This window comes from Alexandromys fortis, unplaced genomic scaffold (genome assembly GCF_014885135.2).
Source record: "Alexandromys fortis isolate MF-2015 unplaced genomic scaffold, M_Fortis_MF-2015_v1.1 scaffold_1, whole genome shotgun sequence".
Lineage (NCBI taxonomy): Eukaryota > Metazoa > Chordata > Mammalia > Rodentia > Cricetidae > Alexandromys > Alexandromys fortis.
Window position 1 is genome coordinate 21803619 of NW_026067927.1, and position 23008 is coordinate 21826626.

The following is a 23008-nucleotide window of genomic DNA, read 5'->3' on the forward strand; positions in this document are numbered from 1 at the left end:
GGGGGGGGGATGTAGCAAACATGTTAAGATCTGACCAGGAGGACTTGCATGAGCTCAGATACTAGCAGGGCATTTTTACAATTTTAGAAAAATATTACAAAGCAATAATTGGATGTGGGCTTTGCAAAAAATGCCCCCCTTCGCCCTGTCCTTCCTGGCCCTGTCATTGATAGTATCTGTTATTTTGGGAGGAAACACATCGGCTTCATTAAATGCAATATTTGGCATCTTGCCTGAAATCTCATAAAGTGGCTGTCCTCTTTAGATCGTCGGTGTCATTGTCCTCAAGATGACCTCTATCCGCTGGCTACCTGGGGAACCTGTCTGATGATCTAGGCACTTACTTTCCAAAGCCCGCGGGAGGAGGGAGCCTGGGGTTTGCACACCTGAACTGAGTCTAAAAGTCACGGCATTTGATCGCCGTTGTTCTACCTACTTTTACCTGGACCAGTCACTGGCGAGGGGTGAGGGTCAGGGAATCTCCAATACAAGTGAGAGAGGGGAGTTTTCAGCTGGACCATGGCTGTGAAATCCAGGCCAGATCGCTGACGAGCAGAGATCCTCTCACCCTAACCACGGAAGAGGTCGTTGCTGCTATTAGTGGCGACACCAATGTTCAAGTTAATATTTCAAAGGGCTCAGTACCTTCACACTGTTGTGAGTGCCTCAGAAAGGAGAAAGTAGGCCCTGAAAATGTGTCACAGGTTGTCGGCTGTGCCTCCCAACGGCCCTAGTCAGACAGGGGGAGTGTCTTTTGACTTTCTTAGAGGAGGAGTGTTCTGTGACAGCGGGAGCAAGCCTAGTTCTTCTGCTCACACAAGGCCAAATGGACAGAACTCTACCCTGTGACCGTCTTAATTCCATAACGTAGAAACTGCAGATTTGTCTTTGAGCAGCTTTTGCACTTCACTGCATTACCTCAAAGGAGTCAAATAGAAAAATAAATGGCGGAGGCCAGAATATTTTGAACTTGTTGTCTAAAACCAGAATGACACAAAGATGGGTTTTAAAACAGATTTGGTATGGTATAGTTACCAGTGGAGTTTTTTTTTTTTCTTTTTCTCTCCTGGCAAAAAGGGTTTTTAAAATGATCTAGCAGTATTAAGGTGTTTCTATCTGATGCATAATCATTGTTTCGGTTTCAAAGTATTCACCTTTACAGCTAAGTCCCGCACCGAGAGACAGAGAGTTAAGATATAGAATATTTGTTCATTTAGACACAGGGGGCTGCCTACCTTTACCCCTCCCAAAGGGCAGTGCCTACGAGACAGGGGCTGCCTGGCTGAGACCATTCCCAAAATGTTTCCTTTTAAAGGAGACAATTCCTAGGTGCCGGCAGTTCGTCTGGAACTGTGCTAAATCCAGAAAAGGAAAATAACTGCTGGAGAAGCCCAAAACTCACTCAGCTGGTTTCGCTCTGCAAGGGGGCACCCAGCTAGAGACTAGGGAAAGACCAAAGCATAAAGAGAGACTTTAAAATTTTTAAAAACAGACTACCTGGAGTCCCCTGTCCTCACTTCTCTTCTTCTGTCTAATTAAAGCAAGGAAAGGAAAAACCAAATCTGGCTGATTAATAAAGTAACATACACACAAGCTCTAGAGCTCTGGAGATGCTTGTCTTGTTTACAGAAAGTTCCAGAGTGCTGGGAGGTAGAGCGGGGTACCAGGGGAAAGGCAGATGGAGGTCCTGGCAGCATCCTTCTTTTCCCACCCAGGTCCAGAAGCACAGCTCTTCTGGTAGTTCTGACAGCCCAGAAGGTCTGCTCCTCCCAGACTCATTCTCTGGGGCAACTTCAGCCACATCCCAAAGCACACCAGAGTTCTTTCCCTGCAGGGGTGCTGTGGCTGGGCCTAGTCCTAGGACCCTTGTATGGGACAAGCTGGTTGTGGCTACCATGGTTGCTCCTAGCACCAGGCTGTCTTTTGGGCCTCTCAGAGGCCCTGGTCCCCAAACATGCACCAGCTTCCACTAGGCCTGTAGCCTCAGGCAGAGCACCGAGGGACTTTCTGGAGGCCTAAGGAAGTCACTGGCCACAGGCAGCCATCCTGGCTCCCCCTGTCCAACAGTCTCTTAGTTCCAGCAGGTTCCCATCTGCTGTTCACCAGTCAGGGAAGTCCCTGTCCAGTACTCTGACCTCTCAGTTCTGGTTAGGAACTGGGACCAGCTATGTGGCTGGTCCCCACAAGGCAAGTGTAAGTATCAATGGGCAGAGGTAGATGTGTGTTCTTTGTGGTGTGTGGTGAGTAGTGTCTGGATACTGGGAAAGGGGCCACACTCAGCCTTTTCTCTGGCTGCCTTTCTCTTCACTCCAAGCTATAGAGAGCTTTATACAGTGGGTGAACACGCACCTTCAGGTGCGTAATAGGACTCTTTTCTTCTTTGCGCATACCCTGCACCTGGGGGTGACTTGCAGTGGTGTTAATTGCTTGTTGGCTGGGAGATCGTGCCATTCCCGGGGGCTCTTTCAGGACTTTGCATGACTGACATGGCAGGCAAGGGTGCTGACAATTTAGGGTGACAGGGTCAGGTGGTAAGGGGCTCAAATTTTGGCTCTGAAGGTCCTCACTGCTTTTAATCTGTGGGGGATATAGGGGTCTGCCAACTTCATATCAGTACTCCCCACAAGCAAATGCTTCCTGGGAGAGTCCCTAAGCATGACCCGAGATGACCCTTCAGCAATTGGAGGTCATAGGTCAAGGTTGGCCTTTGTCAGTAATTCCTTCCCTAGCAGTTGCAGCCTCCCTCTTCCTTCCCCCTGGATTTTAAGCATTGATTAAAATGGCCTATTGTCTTGTGGACATCAGGTTCTTGCTTCTCCTGCTAGAGTTCCCACAGGACGTCAGAAATCCACGTCTGGAGGCTTCCAGAAGTAAATGCTGTCACTCAGAACCTGGGAAAACATTGTTTGCAAAAGGGGCATGTGTAACTTAGTTCTGATTTTCGGGTCACAGCCGTTCTTGCCGTGACTTTTCCTCCTCCCTGCAAGGTGTGGTAGCTTCTCTAAACCAAATGTGGGAAATTCCTTCTTCTGAGAGCTCAGTTTGGAAGCAGGCAAGATTGGGAATCAGAATGGATTCCAAACAAGAAATTTAGGGACAGAATCAGCCCAGCCAGGCTTGGAGTCAGGGTGGGTGAGGACCGCAAGCCGAGAACTGTTTCTTTCCACCCTCTGTTTTTTGTCCCAAAGCAGGGAGGCACCCCCGAGTCCCCCTTCTTGAATTAATGCCCCTTGCTTAATGGCAACTAAAAACTCAAGATGGATTTGTACAGAGGGAAGGAATGCGATGTTGTAATCTAAAGTCTACTGGGGGGCATTTGTGATCTAACAAAACGGAAGAAAAAAAAAACAGAGCATTGAGTTGTGCGGGAGGAGGCCCTCAGCAGACGCCCCCTCCGATTTCAGGGAGGAACTCCACATTCCTATCACGGCCTCCCTCTGGAAAATGTATTTGGGGAGTTTCTTAAACCCGTCCAACTCCTGCACAATTCATATAAACATCTGATTTCTGCGTGCTGTTGATGTGTGCTCTCTCTCTTGGCCTTGTCTGTTGTGCAAACCTCTCCCTCTTTCTCTCTCACACATGCACAGACGTGTGGGCATGCACACACATACACATGCGCACATACACACACATACACATGCAAGCATGCACGCACGGGCACACACAAAGGGCTTTCAAATTTAACCGATCAAAAGCGGTTACAATGCCATGAAACCTCGTGCAGTGTATATACAAATATCAGGATACAGTGTCTGAGTGGGGCAAAGTGTTGCCCCTTTCAGACAACTAATAACATATTCATAAACGCTCCCTCTAATTGAGGCACTAAAGGTTTCCTCAAAGCTTCGCTTTCCCTTTGGATCCCTATGTAAAACAAAACAAAACAAAAAAGCAAGTCTGCATGTGTGCACTTTTAGAGAAGAGGCGCACTGCCCTCGAGTCCCGCCTTCCGAATGTATGCACTGAGCAGGTGAAAGCTGTGGAATTATTTATGCCGGGGATTCTTGCCTTCCCAGTCTTTCTCCCTTCTCACCTCCTATAGCTACAGCAGGGACCTGGGCTTTGCGATTTGATTTTGCTTTGTTCTTCTGCTCATTCTTCTCTAGAGGGTGACACCCCCCCCCCCCCCCGTTTGTCTCAAGACTGTGTTGCTTTATGCTGCCGACAACCATGAGGCAGCCCTACATGCTAAGACTCCCTCACCGCATCTCCAACTTCCGGCTAGAGTCAAAATGCCAGCAAGAGCCTGGTTTGTCCAGGAGCCTGGACGGAACAAAGCCTGGAGAGATGGGCAAGAGTCCTCCTTTTTTTTTTTTTTTTTTTTTTTTAATGTTAGCCTTTTACAGATTTGTATTCAGAGTGATAAAAGTTACCTCTTGAGAAGGTAGATTAAAGCTTTTCCTGTTCTAGACAAATTGAAAAACAAATCCTGATTTCAATCAAAGGACCCTGGACTCTGTCCCCGTCCCCTATGGCTACCGCTCAACCCTGGACTTGGGACATCTTTGAAGGTGAGGATCAGCTAAGAGCAAAAATAAACTTTGGGGTTTTGAAGGAAAGCACAGACTCTCTCAGTGTCTTTAGGAATAAACGGGAGAAGCAGAAACCACAGGCTTCCACGGCAGAGAAAACTTTCCTAAATCCTCCAAACAACAAAACTAAATGATGGTGCTTCATCCTAGAAAGGTGTTAAATTATTATTTTTCTAATCAAATATAAGTCAATCACAGCGGGAAGCACTGCGAGTCGGGCCTCCAATGTGGGCTGCGAGGCACTTCCTATTGCTCTGGCTGACAGTTTGTGTAAGCGCTAAGGCCTCGGAGCTGCAGTGTGAGTTTTTGTGGACACAGTGATCAGATGTCTGAAAGCTGTCACTCATGAGCTTCCATCTTCCTTTCTCTTTCACTCCAAGGGGAAGAAATTAAAAAATAAAAAAGGAAAGCAAAGATTCCAGAGTGACAATGAGATTTTAAGGTATTGATTTGTCTAATATAGAGTAGGAATATTTTTATCAAGTTGAGAATTATGTGATTATGGAGGTAAGTTTTCCTCCTTCGGAACAGAGCAAGACAACGAAGGCCCTGGATACTCTGTCTGCGCTCTACAGCTTTGGGATATGTCCTAAGCAACTTCTGAGACTTGGCCCAGGAATTGGCAGGAGGCTGGCTGGAAAGCCAAGCTGTGTGCCATGCCCAAGAAGGTGAACACCATTTTTCTCTCCTCCTGCTCTCAGCAGCAAAATCGGCGGTTTGACCAAAGGAAGTTCTATTTAAAAGCCTAAAAATCTCGAATTGATGTTAACCACATAAGAAAGACTAGGGTAAAAGGTAAAAGGGGAGGACAGAACAGGATGTTAGCATCAGGCACATTCAGCAACAGACAGCAGCTCCCCTTGGAGCGTCTGTGTGGAAAGGGGCTCGGTGGTCACGGGTACCAAGATGTAAATGTCTAAGCAGTAGATTTATGGGTTGGGTACAGGTTGGGCCTATTTGATGTCAATATATTCAGATGTCAGATAGATGTGTTGTGAAAAGTGGTTATGATTTGTTTTTTTGTTTTTTTTTTTTTTTTTTTTTGAAAAGGAGAAATGTACACAGGGCAGGAAATTAAAAGGAAGTGATTTTTTTGTGGAGGGTCTTGAAGAATAAAGTAGTTGGTGTCGGCTGTGGGGGGGGAGCACACGGAGGGTGTGGATTTAACTAACTACATTTTGGGCCCTCACTGGTCTCATTTACAGCAGCTATGTCTGACAAATAACACGCTTGACATCACAAGAACTAGTCAATACTAGTATGACCACGGCCTTTGAAAAACTAAGGTCCCCAGTCACATAAATCTCCTGCCCCAACACGGGTTGGGGGGGAGAAGTCAATTTCTTACTTTTTGGGTTTTTTATACAATTCTCTGCCAGGAAAACAATGAAGATAGACTGCTAAGAATGAGCAAGCCTGAAGATGTTTCAAAATGCTAGCTGTTTGCTTTGGAGAAAGTTTTCTTTATAGATATATCTGTATAACACACACACACACACACACACACACACACACACACACACACACACGTCCCAGAGATTCTAATTCCAGTATGCTTTTGAAACTATTATTATATGTTAGAAGCTATTATGCCGGTTTGGTTGAATGCCTGGTAGGCAGATAAACGCTGGGGCCCTTTCCTGTAGGTCTCTGAGCCCTTTGGACAGCGGTATAGTTAATTGTTTAATGTGGTGGTTATAGATTCATTAGCCTTCTTCTCTAACACGGTAATTTTTCTTTAGAAAGGGCACGAAGTGGAAGTCATTCTCCAAACCCGCAAATTCCATTTTAATGTACGGCTTACACACATCTTATGTGCATCTCATGAGCACACTGGGCACGTGCTGCCGGGCTTCCCAATGTGGCATAGCCCACTGATGGCTGCAGCTTGCCAGTGGGGCTGTTCCGTTATTGGAATGAAAGGAATTTTAACACTATTTAGACAAAGTTCCAAATGCAGTGTAAAAAGGAAAGCTAGGCTTTCTTATGTGATTCCTTTCTGTTTCTCCCCCCCCCCCCCCCCCCGCTTTGTTTTTCAACTTAGGAATCTCTCTGTAATAATACGCACTGGGGCGGGATAGAGTTCGTTTTTTTTTTTTTGTTTGTTTGTTTGTTTTTGTTTAGTTCTATTTACTATTCTCTTCCAAAGTTTCAGCATGCCTGAAAGTGTTTTCCAGTGGAGGTTAACTCTGTTTTTCAAGCCAGTGCCTCGGCCTCATTTTCACTCTTCTGCTGCTGCTGCTTTATTTCCTAATGTCTGGGGCCCAAACTGGCTTCTAATATTGAACTGCCTTATAGAATCCTATCAAGATGCGTAATCATTTTAATTATTATGTAATTAAGTTTCTCCCCAACTCAGGTCGCACTTTTTGATAAATAATTGCAGCCATCGTATGACGAATGTCACTCTTATTCTGAGAATATATCTGCCTAAAATCTCCCCTTCTGGCATGGAGTTTTTGGTGCAAGTTTCATACCAATTTCCTCCTCTCCAGAGGGGTGGTATGTGTGTATTTTCTGGCTGTAAGCAGAGAAATAAAAACCTCTAAAGCTGAGGACGGCTAATTTACAGCATATCTGAGAAGTTTTGCAATTAAGATTTCTGTCTAGAGAAACTCAGTGTTTGGGGGACTTGCATTCAAGTTCGTCGAGACAGGTTAGTATAGGAAGTGTAGATAGTGTCTTGTGTTCTGTTCAAAAGAGCCAGGAAGGCCTATGAGAAACTGTCCAGAATTCATCAGCCTGAAGAGCTAACTACCTGTTTCCTTAAAAATCTGGACCTTACTATGGGTTACAATATCTCATTTTTAAAAGGAAAAAAAAAGAATTGAAAACAAAATGAGACAAAGGTCATTGTGTTTAGTTATATTTTCAAAACAGTGTTGGCTTTGTCTGCTATTCCATTAACTTTCAGGGAGGCCTACCAAAAGAGAAAATGGCCTGTATTTGTAACATGGTTGCAGGGATTTGTGTCAGTTTTAAGTGGGTCAGGGTTTAGGAATTCAACCGAAGGTAAAAGATTTCTTTTTCAAGTTATCTTTCAATTAGATCCCGTTTATAATCTGGTTTGAGGACAAACAGTAATACATCAAAGCATAGCTTTTGCCCCACGAAGGCATTATTTTCTTCTTATATTTATATTTTGGGAACTCATGTAATCCCTAGTTTGTCTGTGTGGGGAGACAGCTCTTCGAATATTCCTAGTGAAATGTAGTTAGATAACAGTTAAACCTGGCATGAACTAGACATTCTGTTGGGAAAGGGTAGGCTTTATTTCTCTCATTTAAAACAACTGACTTTCATTTAAAAAAAAATAAAAAAATCTTTTAAATTAAAAAAAGTTAAAGTGAAATCAAACAACTTTGATTTGTGCAAAGTGTTTATATTTAGTCTTGTCAAGGCCGCGCCAACAAGAAAATCAGGACATGTAAAGGAAGAAGAAAATATAATCACTTTTGGCCAAATGGCAGGAATTGTTTATCTTTACCATTAAATGTCTATGTTCTCATGCACCTCTGGTGAGTCAGATTTGCCGGTCCCATCTCTCTAGATGGATTTACTCCTGAGTCAGAAGCTCAAATCTGTCCAGAAAGATCCATTCTTTGTGTGTGTGTGTGTGTGTGTGTGTGTGTGAGAGAGAGAGAGAGAGAGAGAGAGAGAGAGAGAGAGAGAGGGAGAGAGAGAGAGAGAGAAAGAGTGAGAGAGAATGTGTATGTGTATCTGTCTCTCTCTTTTCGCCCTCTTTCTCTCTCCCTCTTTCTCCCTTTTTTAATGGCTCAGCTCATTTAGAGGAACTAAAAACTTTGGGGAATAAAAATTGAGATGTCATCATTCATATCTCTATTAAACAGTATTAATGACTAAATGGTGCCAATCTCCTCCACTCTCAGAATAGCCTATAACTGCACCTAGAGCTACTGCCTGCAACTCCCCTGTTCAGAAACCAAAGAGGATGCATTTTTGCACTTCACATTCAAGCACCAATACATCCAAGACATGGGGCCCAGTTAATCTGTACACTAAGAAACGGAACAGAATCAAAAAAAAAAAAGCAGTTTATTATTGTAGATTACTCTTTCTCTTGATATAACCAGAACTGAAAATGAAAGAGAAGCATGTAGAACATCACGCGTGGTTAGTTAGTAACTCAAGTTATAAAACAATTTTGCACAGCAAAATATGTAAAAGAAAAGTAACTGACAAAAGATTTTTTTATATTTATTGTGGTAAGATTTACTTTTCTTTCTTTCTTTTCTTTTCTTTTTTTCTTTTTTTTAAAAGACAGGATGTCAGTCCCTGAAAATAACATTTACTGGTTATTGCCTTTAAAAGTGTGGATTTTTTTTTAAGTTACAGAAAATCCAGTTCTGCACCACAACACAACTGTAAAAAATCTGCATTGCTTTAAAACTGTGCAGTAATGCCATTTTTATAACTGCATAAATTTTATTAGCGTTCTAAACAGTTTTGCGATTTTTTTTGTATTATATGCTTGCAGGTTATATCTTAGTGCAATTCAGTCCCAAATACTTTAATTTTGGAAAAAAACATACATTTTTTTGAATGTAAAATACCCCTACAGATATAAACAGGGGCATTTCCCCTTTAATACTTTGGTTTTCAATACAGTCCATGGTATAGCAAGAACTACACATACCCAACTTATATTTAAGTTGCGAGCACATGCTTCAGAAGCTACTTTTTAAACAGTCCCCTTGCAAACTCTACCCCCCTTAACATCACAACAGTAAACAATTTAGTGCATCGGCCTTTAAAAAAAATCTACAGCTACACAGACCTAACTCTTTCAAATTTATCTATAACATTCCTTTATCTGTAGCATACATTTTAACTGGGCTAACAGATTATAAAAACTATAATTAAATTATATACTAGAAACCCATAGCATTCCACATTTGACAATGACCAAAAGCCAAAAAAAGAATAATAATAATAAAATAAAACAAACCAAAAAAATAATTGGGGCAGATTTCTTTTTCTTTCTTCTCAAAGAAAAATTTAGACTGCTTTTGGCAACCGCACAACTTAAAGTGCCCCAAAGCAGGCGTCATTGTTACTAAAAAGAAAATATTTAATTTATGTTCTATAATATTTGCCATGTAAATTTGTAGCCCATTCTGGTATCTTTGACAAGGAATGCCTTCAGTGCATTTACAATGGGAGGCTGAAGTTCATAGTAACTCAAAGCAGTCGGGAGTAGAAGCAAACTTTCAAGGGAAGAAGGCTTTGGGGTTGTACTTTTTCTGTTGTTGTTCTGAACTCAAAAAAGTCATGAGGCTGAAAAACAAAAGTATGGATGCCATGCGCTAAGTCTTCAAAAGTCCATTTCCAAGCCAAAAGGGAAAAAAGGAAAAAAATAATTATACCATACATGTCCAGCATGCAGGTTTTTTTTATTAATATAATGTCTCTTTTCCATAATGTCTTTGAAACTGTTATAGTTCACTGTTGCTAAGACAAAGTAGCAAGCATTGTAATGCATGAGATGAGAGTAAATTTGTTTTTGTGTCTTTTTGTTTGTTTGTTTTTTAATGGCAGACTAAACTTCCAGATTTGGCAATGTAAGGCCAAAACTCAGGAGTCACACCCAGAAGCTTGATGCAGGCTTGATTGTGGCAGGTTCAGGAGGGGCTTTAGTTCATTCTGTTTTAGCATAACAATGCTGAAAAACCCGGTGGAACTCAGCACGCTGCAAGGTCTATAGCATTTCACATTTTTTTTTCCTTTGCAAACTCAATCTCACAGAAGAACTCAGGAGAAAGAAAAAAAACCTGCTGTTTTTCCTTTAATCTCAAGAACATGGTGCAGAGGGAATGAGGGCGGAGGTTGGGAAACACGGCAAGCTCCAAAAAATAAACAAAAACAAAGAAAAAAACAAAAGAAAATCCAAACAAAATAAACACACACACACAGAGAATGAACACCAGCTCATGAACTGAAAAAGGAGAAAGAAAGAAAAAAATACAGGCGATTGATGGCCGGATTCAAAGGTGAGCTATGTCCTACATGAAGTACTCTGCTCAGATCTTTGACCCTTGTGCAAGTCCGGGGTGTGTGTTGGGAAGGGGGCGGTGTTTAAAAAAAAAAAAAAAAAAGAACAAAACAACCAAGCTAGCAAGTTATGGGGAATTCAGGTTGGCAATTCATGAGCCAGACACCCCCTTCCCTCCCCAATTCAAAACAGTCGTCACCATCACAAGTTTGGTGTGTGTGTGTGTGTGTGTGTGTGTGTGTGTGTGCAAGGCCAAGGGGAGCAAACTCGCCAGGGGAGGGGGCGAGGTGGTGGCGAGCACGGCCCTGCAACTAGCAAGCCCACTCAGGAGCCGGACCCCCACGGAGCATTTAACAAGGTGGCTAGCTGGGATCGCGTGTCACACTCACATGAAAAATTCGGGAGAGGACGGGTTGTCGCTGCTGGAGCCGTTTTCTCGGAACCCGCTGCTCACCAACTTCTCGTATTTCTCCTTGTAGGCGTCCCTTTCGCGCACCAGCCTGGAGATCTCCTGCTTGAGGTGGTCGACCTGCTGCAGCAGCTGGTTCTTCTCCGACTCCAGGACGTGTCTCTGCTGCACCCTCTTGAAGCGGCAGGACTGGGCATAGCCGCGGTTTTTCAGGGTCCGCCTCTTCTGCTTCAGCCGGATCACCTCCTCCTTGCTGACCCCGCGCAGCTGCCGGTTCAGCTCGCGCACCGACATGGTCACCAACTGCTCGTCCGAGAAGCGGTCGTCGAAGTGCAGGCCGCTCGCGGCATGGTGCGGGTGCAGGGCGCCCCCCGCCCCCGCCGCGCCCCCGCCGCCGCCGCCGCCGGCGCTGGTCGGTCCACCGCCGCCCGCGCCACCCGCGCCGCCCGCAGAGGCGGACGCGCCGCCCGCGGCTCCCGGGGCGCCGGCCGTCGGGTGGTGGTGGTGCCCCGCGGCGTGGTGATGGTGGTGATGGTAGTGGGGTGCCGCGCCGCTCTGCGCGGCGGCCGCGGCGATCACGGCGGACACCACGGCGGCGGCGGGGCCCATCTCCTCGCCGCTGCCGCCCAGGGAGGCGCCGGCGCCGGCCCCCGCCGCCGCGGCCAGCTGCTGTGCTCCCCGCGCGTAGCCATCGAAGCCACCCTGGAGCTGGTGGCTGTTGCTGATGAGCGCCTCGACCGCGTCCTCCGGGCTGAAGCCCAGCGCCTCGGGGTTGAGCTGCTGCGGGTAGCCGGTCATCCAGTAGTAGTCTTCCAGGTGCGCCTTCTGTTCGCTGCCCGAGCCTGGACTGGGCGCCGAGAAGCTGGGGGACGGGGGCACCGAGCTGCAGGGCGTGCTCATGGGGGTGGAGGACAGCGAGCCCCCGGCGATGAGACGGCCACACTGGCTGATGATGCGGTCGGTCTCCACCGGTTCCTTTTTCACTTCAAACTTCATCAGATCGAAGTCATTAACATATTCCATGGCCAGGGGACTGGTGGGCAGGTCGGAATTGTTCATTGCCAGTTCTGAAGCCATCCTCCTGCCTCCGCCGCCGCCGCCGCCGCCGCTCCGCCAGATGGGCTGCAGGAGAGGGGCCAGCGGGCTGTGCTGGGTGGCCAGCGGGTGAGCCAGCTTGCCGGGCTAAGGCGCTTCTAGCTCGCGCGGCGGTGGCTGTGGCCCGAAAGCTCGAGCGTGCACACACCCCCCGCCCTGCCCGCAGCCCCCCGCGCCCGCCCTCCCTCCCCCCTGCTCACGCCAATGTGCTCTCTCTCTTTCTCTTGCTCTCTCTCTCTCCCGCTCGCCCCGGGCCCCCTCCTCGCCTGCTCGCCTCCCTGAGCTCGGATCCCGGGCGCTTCAGGCTCGGGAAGGTCCTCCGCAGCTGGCGGTTGTGGTGGTGGCGATAACGGCGGCGGTGAGGATGCCGGAGGAGCCCGACCCGGTGCGCGGCGTCCCCGGCTCGCCGCTCCGCTGCGCGCTTTGCATAAGGAGGGCTCGCCTAAGCCGGCCGGGCTGCAGGCGGGGCGCGCGCAGTGGCTGCTCCCGGACTGGGTGGCGCGGCGTCCCGGAGGTGCGAGTCTCGGCACCGGGATAGTTAACACTTCACGCTTCTCTCCTCTTCTGCCTGGCTCTTATGATTACTATTATTATTTTCTCTTTTCTCTCTCCGGATTCCTCGCGTGCGCGCGCGCTCTCTCTCTCTCTCTCTCACCCTCTCCCTCCGTGCAAAGTGCAAGACCGAGGTGCAGGCCGGCTGGAGGCAAGGGAGGGGGGAGTTTAGTTCTTTCTTGCCTTTTTTTTTTTTTTTTTTTGGTTTTGGCTTTTTTTTAAAAAAAAAAAAAAAGCAAAATTGCAAAGTCCTGGGCCAAGGCGAGGCCGAGAGCAAAAGGGTGTGGGGGGAGAGGCCGAGCGGACTAGCAGCTCAAGCTACAGCTCCAAGATGAAAAAAGATTTTAAAGCCTCTGATCCAGCGAGAAGAGTTTAAAGCAATTGCTGAGTTTTATAGCACCCGTGACGTCAGACTCAAATGGGAAATTGACTGGTACTCTCCTCCAATGGGAGGCGGCGAAAGCGGCCGCGATTAGCATAATAGTATAGAAACAAGGAAACTTTTCGGAGCTGTCAATCACAGCCCAATCAGCTGACTGTCAGCTGGGACAGGCTGGCTTAACCCTTGCGGCGCCGCAGCTCTGGGGCAGCCAGGGAGTAACGTCCCCCACCCCAGCCCCGCGCGAAGTTTAGTGCACCAGGGGACAGAGTTTGCTAAAAGGGCGGCTGGAATCCGGGACGACCCGGGAGGACGGTTTGCTTTTCTTCGGAGCTCGAGAGAGGCCTGCCCTGCTGAGCCGCAACTCTGGCGCTGCAGAGATCCGCCTGAACGCTCCTGTCCCTTGCCGGTCCCGCACCCTGACAAGGTGCTTTTATTCGTCTTGCAGTTTTTGCTTTTTGATTCGCCTTCAGCATCCTCCGTGGCTGTTGGAGGGGGAGGGGTTACGTTCCTTTACAGAATCTGATGCTCCCGGGCCCAACTTGGCTCAACTCTTTGTCCCTCTCCTAGTGAGGTGATCAGATGGGGGCGCCAAGGGTGCGGGCACCCAGAATGCGCGCGGCGCGCGGTGTACGGTGCACGGGTGCACGGTGCGCCTGTACTGGTTTGGATTTCGCGGGGAGAAGAAAGCCTGTATGACTCTCTTGAAAAAAAAAAAACGAGGGGGCCTACAGTGTTTGGGACGTTCTGTATAATGACTAGCCCGCTGGCATCTTCGGCCCTTGGAGAGAGTGATTGGTCGGCTTTTCCAGCAAGTTGATTCCCGGACGCTGGGTCAGTCGGGGCTCATCTCTGAGGCTCCTGACTCAGGCTGGGAGTTTAGCTTCTGAGAATCATATTCATCCGCCTTCTATCTTCTCGCCTCCCTTCTCCCCCCCCCCCAGTCTTTTCTCTGCCGGCTTTGCTATCCATCCACCATCCTTTCCATTTGTGAAACTTCAACCGTGCTTGAGAACCCGCCTCCCCCCCACCGATGCCATCTTCATCATTATGAAATCCGAACCCTGTTTATCAGGGTCCTGGGCGCCCTTTGCCCTCTCTTCTGGTTTAATTATTTGGTATTTGGTGGTCAAGTGGGGGGGAACAATACCTCAGAGCCTTCCCTCACTCTTCTCCAAGGGTTAAATTTTAAACTGCTTTCTTCTCTGAACAAGTCCGGAAACCCAGAGTGGGGGTGGGGTAGGGTTGCCCCCCTCCCGTTACAAATATCAGTAACCGGTTTAGTTTTCTAAACTGATTTCTTCCAAAGTTATGCAAAAATTTTGGGGGAGGCAGGGAAAGAAACAAAAAAGAAAAGAAACTAACAACTCTTTTCTAAGATTTTAAAGCGATAGGCAAGTCGAAAGAGCGGGGATTGACAGGGGAAAGAAACGTTGTCTGAAGCCGCCCAATATTTGGAAGACAGGTTCACCTGCTTGGAAATTGGGACTATAGATTTCTTCGTAGAAGGAAATGCATTTGGTGTTAATCGTATTTATTTTAACTCTATGCAGGATGTCTATAGGGGTGTACTAAAAAAAAAAATTCGAAAAGCCTGCAAAAGAATCCAGAGTAAAAACTATTGTTGGATCGAGTTGGTTTTCACCTCAACAGCGCCACCTTTCGGCAAAGGTTAGTTGAAAATTAATCTGTTTTTGAGAAAAGTGAGAAGACGCTGATTTTTCAGGCAAGAGGGGCAAAAGCTAGCAAGACCAGAGTGGGAGAACCCAACGTTGTAGGAAAGGGCCTACAGAAATTGCGAGTAGGTGCTGAAATCTTTTTTTCTTCCTCTAATGGCCCACTTCGTTGCTTCGGAAGAGGTCCATAGACTCAGTCCTTGGAGGATGTCTTTTGAGCGAAGAGACCTGTGCACGTTAGTGCCATATAACAGGGCCCAGGCTCTTTCAAATCACAAGGAGGGAGTTTTAACGGGTTTTGTGGCAATAAATATAGAATTAAACTTCCTTGTAATTCAGTGGTATGAAATGCATCTCTCATAAGCAAAGCTATTGCAGTGGTATAAAATCGTTTATTTGAAAAGTAACTCTCAGGAAAGCCTGACTTCTGACACTTAAGTCATGTATTAAGCCATCTTTGTGAACATTGTACCTAAGTGCGGTCTCAAACTCCCACACCCCATAGCATTTTTTTCTGTTTATAAAATGGTGTTGTGGGTCACTCACAGGCTTGGGACACCAGATTTAGACCATTGTTAATTTCTCATCGACAAACTCTGGCACCCCTACTGGTAGACAACCTGGTAAATACGTAGAGACATCTTAATTCTAAAGGACCTGCTCTGTTGGTATTTTCTAGACACGCCGTTCTTTAATACTGTTTCTGCAGTGATTGTTTATAAGGGTGGTTTCGCTTTAGAGGAGTGCTTTGTTGGGGTGGTGTGAACTGTGTTTAGTTCCACTTTGGGGGGAGAAAGAGTGAAGACTATGTCAATATTTATGTGACCAGAAAAGACGTCTGGCTTGGCTTCCCTCCTCCCAAACAATATTCCACCCAGTAATGAAGCTAAGGATGGCAGTATACACTCGAAAGAAAAGCCAGTGTTTAAAATCACAGCAACGCTGTGCTGGTTAGCCGTGGTTTTCAGGTCGTTCTAAAAATCGTTAGCCATATATGCCTGATGTTTATGTTTCTAAGTAAAATACGAATATGTGTCCTTAGAAAGAATTCATTTTTATGATAACTTTTAGGATTTTTGGACATTAAAATTTTTGTTAAAAATTTTGTTAAAATTCGTGTTAAAATTCTTGTTAAAAGCTGTAAAGTATAATCCCTGCCCCCTGTCTCTCACTTTCTCTCTCTCTCTCTCTCTCTCTCTCTCTCTCTTTCTCTCTCTCTCTCTCAAAAAAAGGCATGTTTTGGGCCAGTGGCATGGAGACTTCTATATTTATAAATAAACATCATTTTATGAACAAAAATTGCTGATGTTGGACACCATGCCCTATAGCTCCACAGCCACACACCCAATTGTCACAATTATATACCATTTCTAGACATTCAGGGACCACATCTGGCCAGCTAACTGTATTATTATCTACACTTTTTTTACGGTTTATTTTTCATTCTTGCCATTGTCAGCCATAGCATTTTTCTTCCTCTTCTTTTTCAGAGCCTTTTACAAGTTCCCATTTTCGTTTGAAAACGAGAAAGAGAGAGGGGGGCAAACATATTCTTTAAAAACATGTAACTGGAGGGCGTTAGCACTTAGGTGCCATTTTTGCCCCTCTGCATTGTTCAGTGGTGCACAGGAGGAGTCTAAACATTTACAGCATGCTGTTAGCAGCGTTTCTTTGATAACAATTGCAAGCTCTCATTTTAATTTAGTCCCATTCAGGTTCCTGATTCCCCACAATTATAGCCGGCCATAGTGCTGGCGACTTCGTTGCTAGCACTGTTTGTTTTTCTTCTAGCCAAGCCAATCTAATCCAAATACAATATGAACCCCCTCACTCCCATATATACTTTAGTGATCTCTGCCAGCTATATACAGGGATTTAGAAAGTGCATGTCTGTCGTGATAGACCAATTCAAACTGGTAGCATTAAGGTTTCTGAAAGCCATGAGTATTTGTATAACAGTCTGGGTGGGAAGAAGGGCATCTGACTGGTCATTCGAGGAGACCTGGAAACATCAGAGAGAGCAGCCATGATGCTGAGTCAATCAATCTACAGACAGCTTCACGAGAACAGGGATGGAGATGTAGACGGCCTGTCAAGTCTAAATTGCAAATATTGTAGGCTAAAAGGACCATACTTTTCCTCATCACAAGTTACTACCCCTCAAACATGTCTTGTTTCAGTCCGACATCCAGAATCTCTAAAGTGAACAGGGTGTATGTAGCTCGAAGCTTCCGAGGGCTTTATTTTTGTGCGAGCCGGTTTTACGGTGCTGAACTAACCAGTGTCCACTAAATCTCTGTAGGAAACCGACTCCATTGATCTGCAAGAGTTCTGGAGAGGACTGGAGTGATAAGGCTTACTCTGTTCCTAGGTCTAGTGTTAGATAAATCCTTTTAGCCGTCTTCACTTAGCAGGGTAAGTAAATCACAGACTGCTGTTAGCAGATTCATGGGAGAAAATTAATAGAATCAGACGAGATAATCTGATAAGGGTAAAATTGCTGAGGAAACAGTCCTGGCTTGCATCGGAGGGCGAGAAACAACAGTCTGATTACGAAGACTTGTTATGAATAGGTGAGTTATGGGCTAAATAATCATCAGAGCAATTCAGTCTTTATTAATTTTTCTCTCTTTAAGCAATTCACAGTTGTAAGTTAGAGCCATTCTCTTTGAAGACACATCTTTTATAATTTTTATTAGAGGTAATTTATTATTTGCGTTACCTGTATTTACTTCATAATTGAACATTTTGCATTCAAATTTATGTAATGCATTATGCCGGAGAATATATTTCTGCCTGATTAGCATAAATAGTCACTTCATGAATTACTAACAAAGTTTATCTTAAAATATAGGTTTCTTTTTATTAAGCGGAACACAAACATATGTACAATAAATTCAGACCTCTTTTTTTTTTTTTTTTTTTCTCTAGTGCTGTTGGCGAAAGCAAAGGGTAGATGAATGAGACTCCCAGGCTTTTTTCCAAGGCTAACACTCAGATGGGGGACTGTGCGGAGCAGGGCGGGAGAATGGCAGAAGGTTCTCGGCTCCTCAAACAATGCTAAGGTTATTTATTGGAGGACGCTCACAGAAAGCACGGGTTTTCAGCAAACAGCGAATATCGTCATGTCTCCTGCCTGGGAGGGTAAGGACTGGGAGAGTACATTAGTAGTAATGACAGAGCTTGGGGACTCTGCTTATTTTCTTCCTATGTCATTTGTTTTTGCTTCTTCAGACTTCTTCCTCGGAATATCTGCACCCGGCCTTCCGTGGTCGATCTGAGCTGTGGAAAACTCTGCTGTTCCCCGGGGCCGATGCAGCGGGTTTTGCTCATCTCTCCTCCTTTTCTGCACCCCGCGGACCCCAGGCGTGGCCTGGCAGATGGAGGCTTTAATTTAATAAATTGCTTTGGGGACACACGACTACTGGAATGAAAGGGTTTCTTTGGGTTTCAGACGGTGGGCAGAGATGTAAAACGCTGGAGCTCGTCTCCCCGCTCTTGACATTCCAAATTAACAGATTTCCACACTTGACTCTCTTTTGCCCTTTCTTTTGTCAAGGCACAGCCATTTCCTTAGATTCCCCCCCCTTTTTTTTTTTTTTCAATTAGAGACTGCTTGTTCTCCGTCCTTGCATTTCCATCCCTTTTGATCCAGTTCTCACTTATATGGGGAAGGGAGGAATTTAGCTCCAAAGCCTTCAGTCCTTCAAAGATTTTTATTGTCTTCAACTTAAACTGGATTTTTTAAAGGAGCAGGGGGCAAGGGGACTGTATAGAATGCATACACGATAAGAAGAATCTTTAGGCAGCCCGTGCCTTTCTTGGTTAGTTATTCAGGGCACCTTGGTGGCGGGGTCAGTTGTGTGAAGCGCTGTTCACCTGGTCATAGGGTGCCGCTAAGCCCTTGTTCCAGAGGCGTCTAAAAGCCATTTAACCTAGGAGTGCAATGCAGTTCTAGCATATACCAACTGGGCTTAGACGCACTAAACTTGTTTCTGATCGAGTTTGGCTAGGGCCTGAGGCAAGGGGGTCCTTTCCGGTTCTGTTTTGTATTGTTGTTGTTCCTGGTGCATCATGGGTGCCCTGGAGCGTTCTCTGCCGCTGTTCTGTGAAGGCACCCAGAGGGTTCCTCATCCCCACTCAGATAATAACTAAAGTTAGATTGATAGGTCCTATCATGCTGTATTTGTCATGCCTCTGCCTCAGCTGCACATTCTCTGTTGACTAAGTGTGTAAGTAGAAATAAGACAGCGCACAAAAGAGCTGCTAGGCTTCATTTCCACCTCGGGCTGTGGCTCTTGACTTTGGGTGTCAGCCTCTGTCATGGTTAGGGTATTGGAGTCTGGGCCTTACAGAATAGAATCACAGCGTGGACATGGGTCCTTCTTGGTGTTCCCTTCAGAATCCATCTGCGTGGATCCCAAAGTGGACTCTGGGTGCTACTCTGTTTGAAAGTAGAATTTACCTGACAGAATCCCACTGGAGGCCAAGGTGTTTAACCCTTTCTTAATGGGCAGAGCGGATGTGCTGCCAGAGGCTGCTGTGGCCCCCAGAAACAACCATGTGAGCTTTTTTGCAAACCAGAAGAGAAGAAAGGAATATTAATTTAGCATGCATCATAACTGCTACCACAGTGGTGTAGGCAGAAAGTATATTATTATTATTATTATCATCTTTTTTTAAATTGAAATAGATCCATGGAACCCAAAGTGCCCAGGACCTACAGGAGTCCACATGCAATTCCAACATGTCTTTGGTTGCCTCTGAGCATGCTCACGATCTGTCAACTTTGTCTTCTATCCTGCCCATCCATTTTTTCAAGAGTTTATGAGGTCGTGAAAACACTGACTGTTGGGCCAGCGAGATAGCTCAGTGGGTAAAAGCACTTGCTATGCTGGCCTGATGTCTTAAGTTCAATCCGTAGAACTAACTGTGGAAAGAAAGGGCCGACTCTCGAAGGGTGTCTTCCGGCCTCCATGGGTAAGCTGGGCATGTGCATGCCCCTATGCACCGTACCATGTCCCACACTCACACACACAATATTTAATAAAAAAATTAAAATTGCTTTGTGTTTTCTCTTTTAGCATTGGGTCAACTCCCTTTCTTTATATTCATTTTGGCTGTATACTCATGAATATGAGTATATGCATATGCTCATGTGTATTGATAAAGTTCTCATGGGCTGCAGGGTCCTGGGGAAATCAACACCTGTCCCCTGCTTTTTGCTTCTTCTAAATAGACAGCTAGCATTTGTACCTCTGCTCTGCTCTTAAGGGCCATGCCCCCTGGCTGCCATCTCCCAGGTAAGACCACATGATCGCTGCTGTCCTTTGAGGGCTCAAGTCCCAGAGTTAAGCCCAGTTGCCCAGGCTGTCTTCCCATCACCCAGCAAGTGTGACACTCAGCCTCCATGGTCACAGCATGCCTGCTCTTACTACATACCAGCATTTCTCAAGCTTCATCATCAGACATGTGACTCCAGGGACTGGTATCACATGTGTGGTGATTGACCCAGGCCCTGGGCCACTTCTCACATCTCCTGTGTGTCCTATGTGTCCCTTCATATGCTCATAGTTTTGATCCTGCACGCAGACATGAACAGCAGTTCCGGAAGGCCCCCTCTTCTTCACTTCAGCCTTTTTCTTGCTTCCCCTCGTCTCTTTGGATAAGAATGTGTTGTTGACTAGTTTTAATTTGCTTCCCAGCTTTGAGTCAGCTGCAAATGAGATTCATGTTTGCTTGTTTTTTAATGACTTAGCCTGTCTGAACCAGATCAGTATACCCCGCATGTCGGACACTGTGCCCAGGAAATGTCTGGTACAGCCTGGGGACACGGGAGAGCTGTACACATGGTTGTTTCTCTGAGGTTCTTCTAACTCTGTTGAAATGCCAACACTGAAGGGCCAAAGTCCTGCGCTTCCCAGGAGAGTCTGTCCCTCCCTAATCCCTTAGCAACTGCAAAAGTGATCCATTGGGTCATTCAAATCCCTTAGTGGGCATTTTAAACTGGCGCAGCTTGTTTGATAATTATGGTGTGTGTGTGTATGTATGTATGTGTGTGTGTACACATGTATCTGTCCAGATGCCTGTGAGTGGGTATACAAATGTTTGTATGGAGACTATAAGATAATATTAACTGTTATTCCTCGGGTGTCATAAGCTTTGTTTCTTTGCTGTTTGAGACAGGGTATTTTTTTTAATTAAAAATTTTCAAAAAATTTTGGAGAATTTTATGTGTGGATACTGTATTTATATTATTTTCTCTTTTCCTCTCCTCTTCCAATTCTCCTATGTCCTCTCTTCTTAAGTGCATGTCCTCTTATTCTTTAATTATTGTTGTTTTACACACACACACGCACTTACACACACACACACACTTACACACACACACACAAAACACCTGCCGAGATAATTTACTATTGTTCGCATATATTTGTATTTAGGACTCACTGCATGGGACTCAAACCCTGGAGAAGACTGATTCTCCCCTCTTAGCTTCATTAATTGTCTATAGGATTTATTATTGGCTTGGCACTTGCCAGGCAGGCTAAACTGGCAGGCCAGTGAGCCCCAGAAATGAAATGTATCTGTCTCCCAACAAGCACGTGCTATTGTGCATGGATTCTTTTAAAATGTGGGTTTGGGGGAAATCACACTCAGGTCCTCAGTCTGGCATGGCAGGCACTTTACCAAGCGAGCTATCACCCAGCCCTTTTGTGATGACTTTATTCAATTGCTCCATCTGGGTGTCAGACATGTATCTTGCTGATAGATTCTAAAAAGACTTCTGCTTTGGATGGCATAGGTAAAACTTTTTACTGGAGCATAGATCGTGATACAGTAAACCTCCACATTTCACGGTAGCCTGAGTCTTCCTAGTCAAAATGCACAGCGTTTGTCTGAGATTGGGGTCCCCAAGACTAATAGCAAACAGCTAAACCCTGGAAGAGCTCTGGGCGAGTGACACAGCTCAGTGGAGATCCGTTTCTCCTCTCTGGTTTTGCTTTTGCTTAGATCACCAGCTCTCCTGCTTTTTCCTGATGCCAATTTTGAGGGCTGGAGGATCCAAGGCATTTTCTGGAACAGAAGAGCTCTGAGTGTCACGTGCCTGCCTTTGAATGCAGCTTGTCTCTCTGCTGGTCTCTTAAAGGAACCTAAATGTGCAGTTTTTGCAAAACCTCCCCTCTGAGGCTCATACTCCGTAGGCTATTTATGACCTAGTCTGACTTGTGCCCAAGAGAGTTTGGCACATGTTGGTCAGCAGACCTGGCCCTGGATCCTTGGGGCCCAGGAGAATGGAGGGGACTCTTTAGAGACCTGTGTGCCTTTGATCTCAAGGAGTGGTGAAGCAGGGACAAGATACGATTGGTGGCTCTGATCATGAGGCAGTGATCTAGCAAGCTAGGGGGCAGAAGGAGTTGCGGGGGAGTAGGGGACACTGTTCATCTTGTATGCCTTCTTCTAGCTCCTCTTTTGGGGTACAAAAGGACTAGATTGTCTAAGAATTATACTGGGTGATACTGTGGCCATGTCCCCACTCTAGGTCCCCAGAGCTCACTGTGAGACAGGTAACCAAAATCATCATCCATAAACAGGATGAACCACTGCAGAATGTCTATAGGTGACAATGACCGAGTCAGACAGACTCTTTGAAGTCACCATCTAGGTGAAGTCTGAGTGGGCAGGGCCACACCTTATGAATCTCCAAGCTGATAAGCAGCTTATTTATGCAGATATTATTCTGAACATTGGGCAGTACTGGGGCAACCAAGAACCAGCCGGTTACTTCTTAGACCTGGTGGGAATCCTGCTTTTCCTGGGGCCGAGAAGCCTACCTAAGAATCCCAATAATCCTGGGGCAAGTGTCTTACCTGAACATCAGCATCTCCCTCAATCAGAGGTAGACAGGGGCTTTATGAGTATGACATACATAGGTACCAATTGCTTGGCATTTTGCCTCCTGTGTGGGGTAAGCACAGGAGAGCATACTCTCTCAGTGTGTACCAGGGACTGCATGCATTCAGTTCCCAGCATGGACTTCAGAGTACACTAGAACTTGGAAAAAGACCACCCCCCTTCTCCCCTTCCCCTACCCTCTCTTTCCTGAACCTCAGGGTCTCCCATACCTAGAATTCTGAGTGCTCTACCTTTCTTGCCTGCAGTCCTAATTACTGGTTTGTCTCCATCTTTCCTCGGATCTTAGGGTTTCTGTAAGAAAGAGGCCTTATCAAGTCCTTTTGAATAGTGCCTCTCAAGACAGGCCAGGCACACAGGGAAGACTCTGGCCTTGAGTCCTAAAATGGTGTCTTGTTAGCTTTTTACCCCCACGAGCACCTGGAACCCTAGCCA

The 23008-nt window shown here is 45.9% G+C and overlaps 1 protein-coding gene and 1 long non-coding RNA gene across 5 annotated transcripts in view; one reads left to right on the forward strand and one right to left on the reverse strand.

Moving 5' to 3' along the window:
• Positions 1–12216, reverse strand: part of Maf (MAF bZIP transcription factor) — a 333362-nt gene extending 321146 nt beyond the window's left edge. For 2 of the 3 annotated variants that reach the window (XM_050143856.1, XM_050143854.1), the window contains exon 1: positions 10938–12214. In XM_050143856.1, coding sequence (XP_049999813.1) covers positions 10938–12034 — 1097 coding nt within the window. In that variant the 5' untranslated portion in view covers positions 12035–12214. Of the gene's footprint in view, positions 1–10937 lie in introns of all 3 variants that reach the window. The other variant, XM_050143853.1, reaches the window with a different exon arrangement.
• A 737-nt stretch (positions 12217–12953) lies between these two features.
• On the forward strand, positions 12954–18080 carry LOC126502672 (uncharacterized). 2 transcript variants are annotated; one of them, XR_007592007.1, is made up of 5 exons: positions 13424–13817; positions 14537–14654; positions 16962–17074; positions 17591–17803; positions 17894–18080. It is a non-coding gene; the product is annotated as an uncharacterized lncRNA (long non-coding RNA). The 2 variants fall into 2 exon arrangements; XR_007592008.1 differs by lacking the exons at positions 13424–13817; positions 16962–17074 and adding an exon at positions 12954–13410.
• The last annotated feature ends 4928 nt before the right edge of the window (positions 18081–23008 follow it).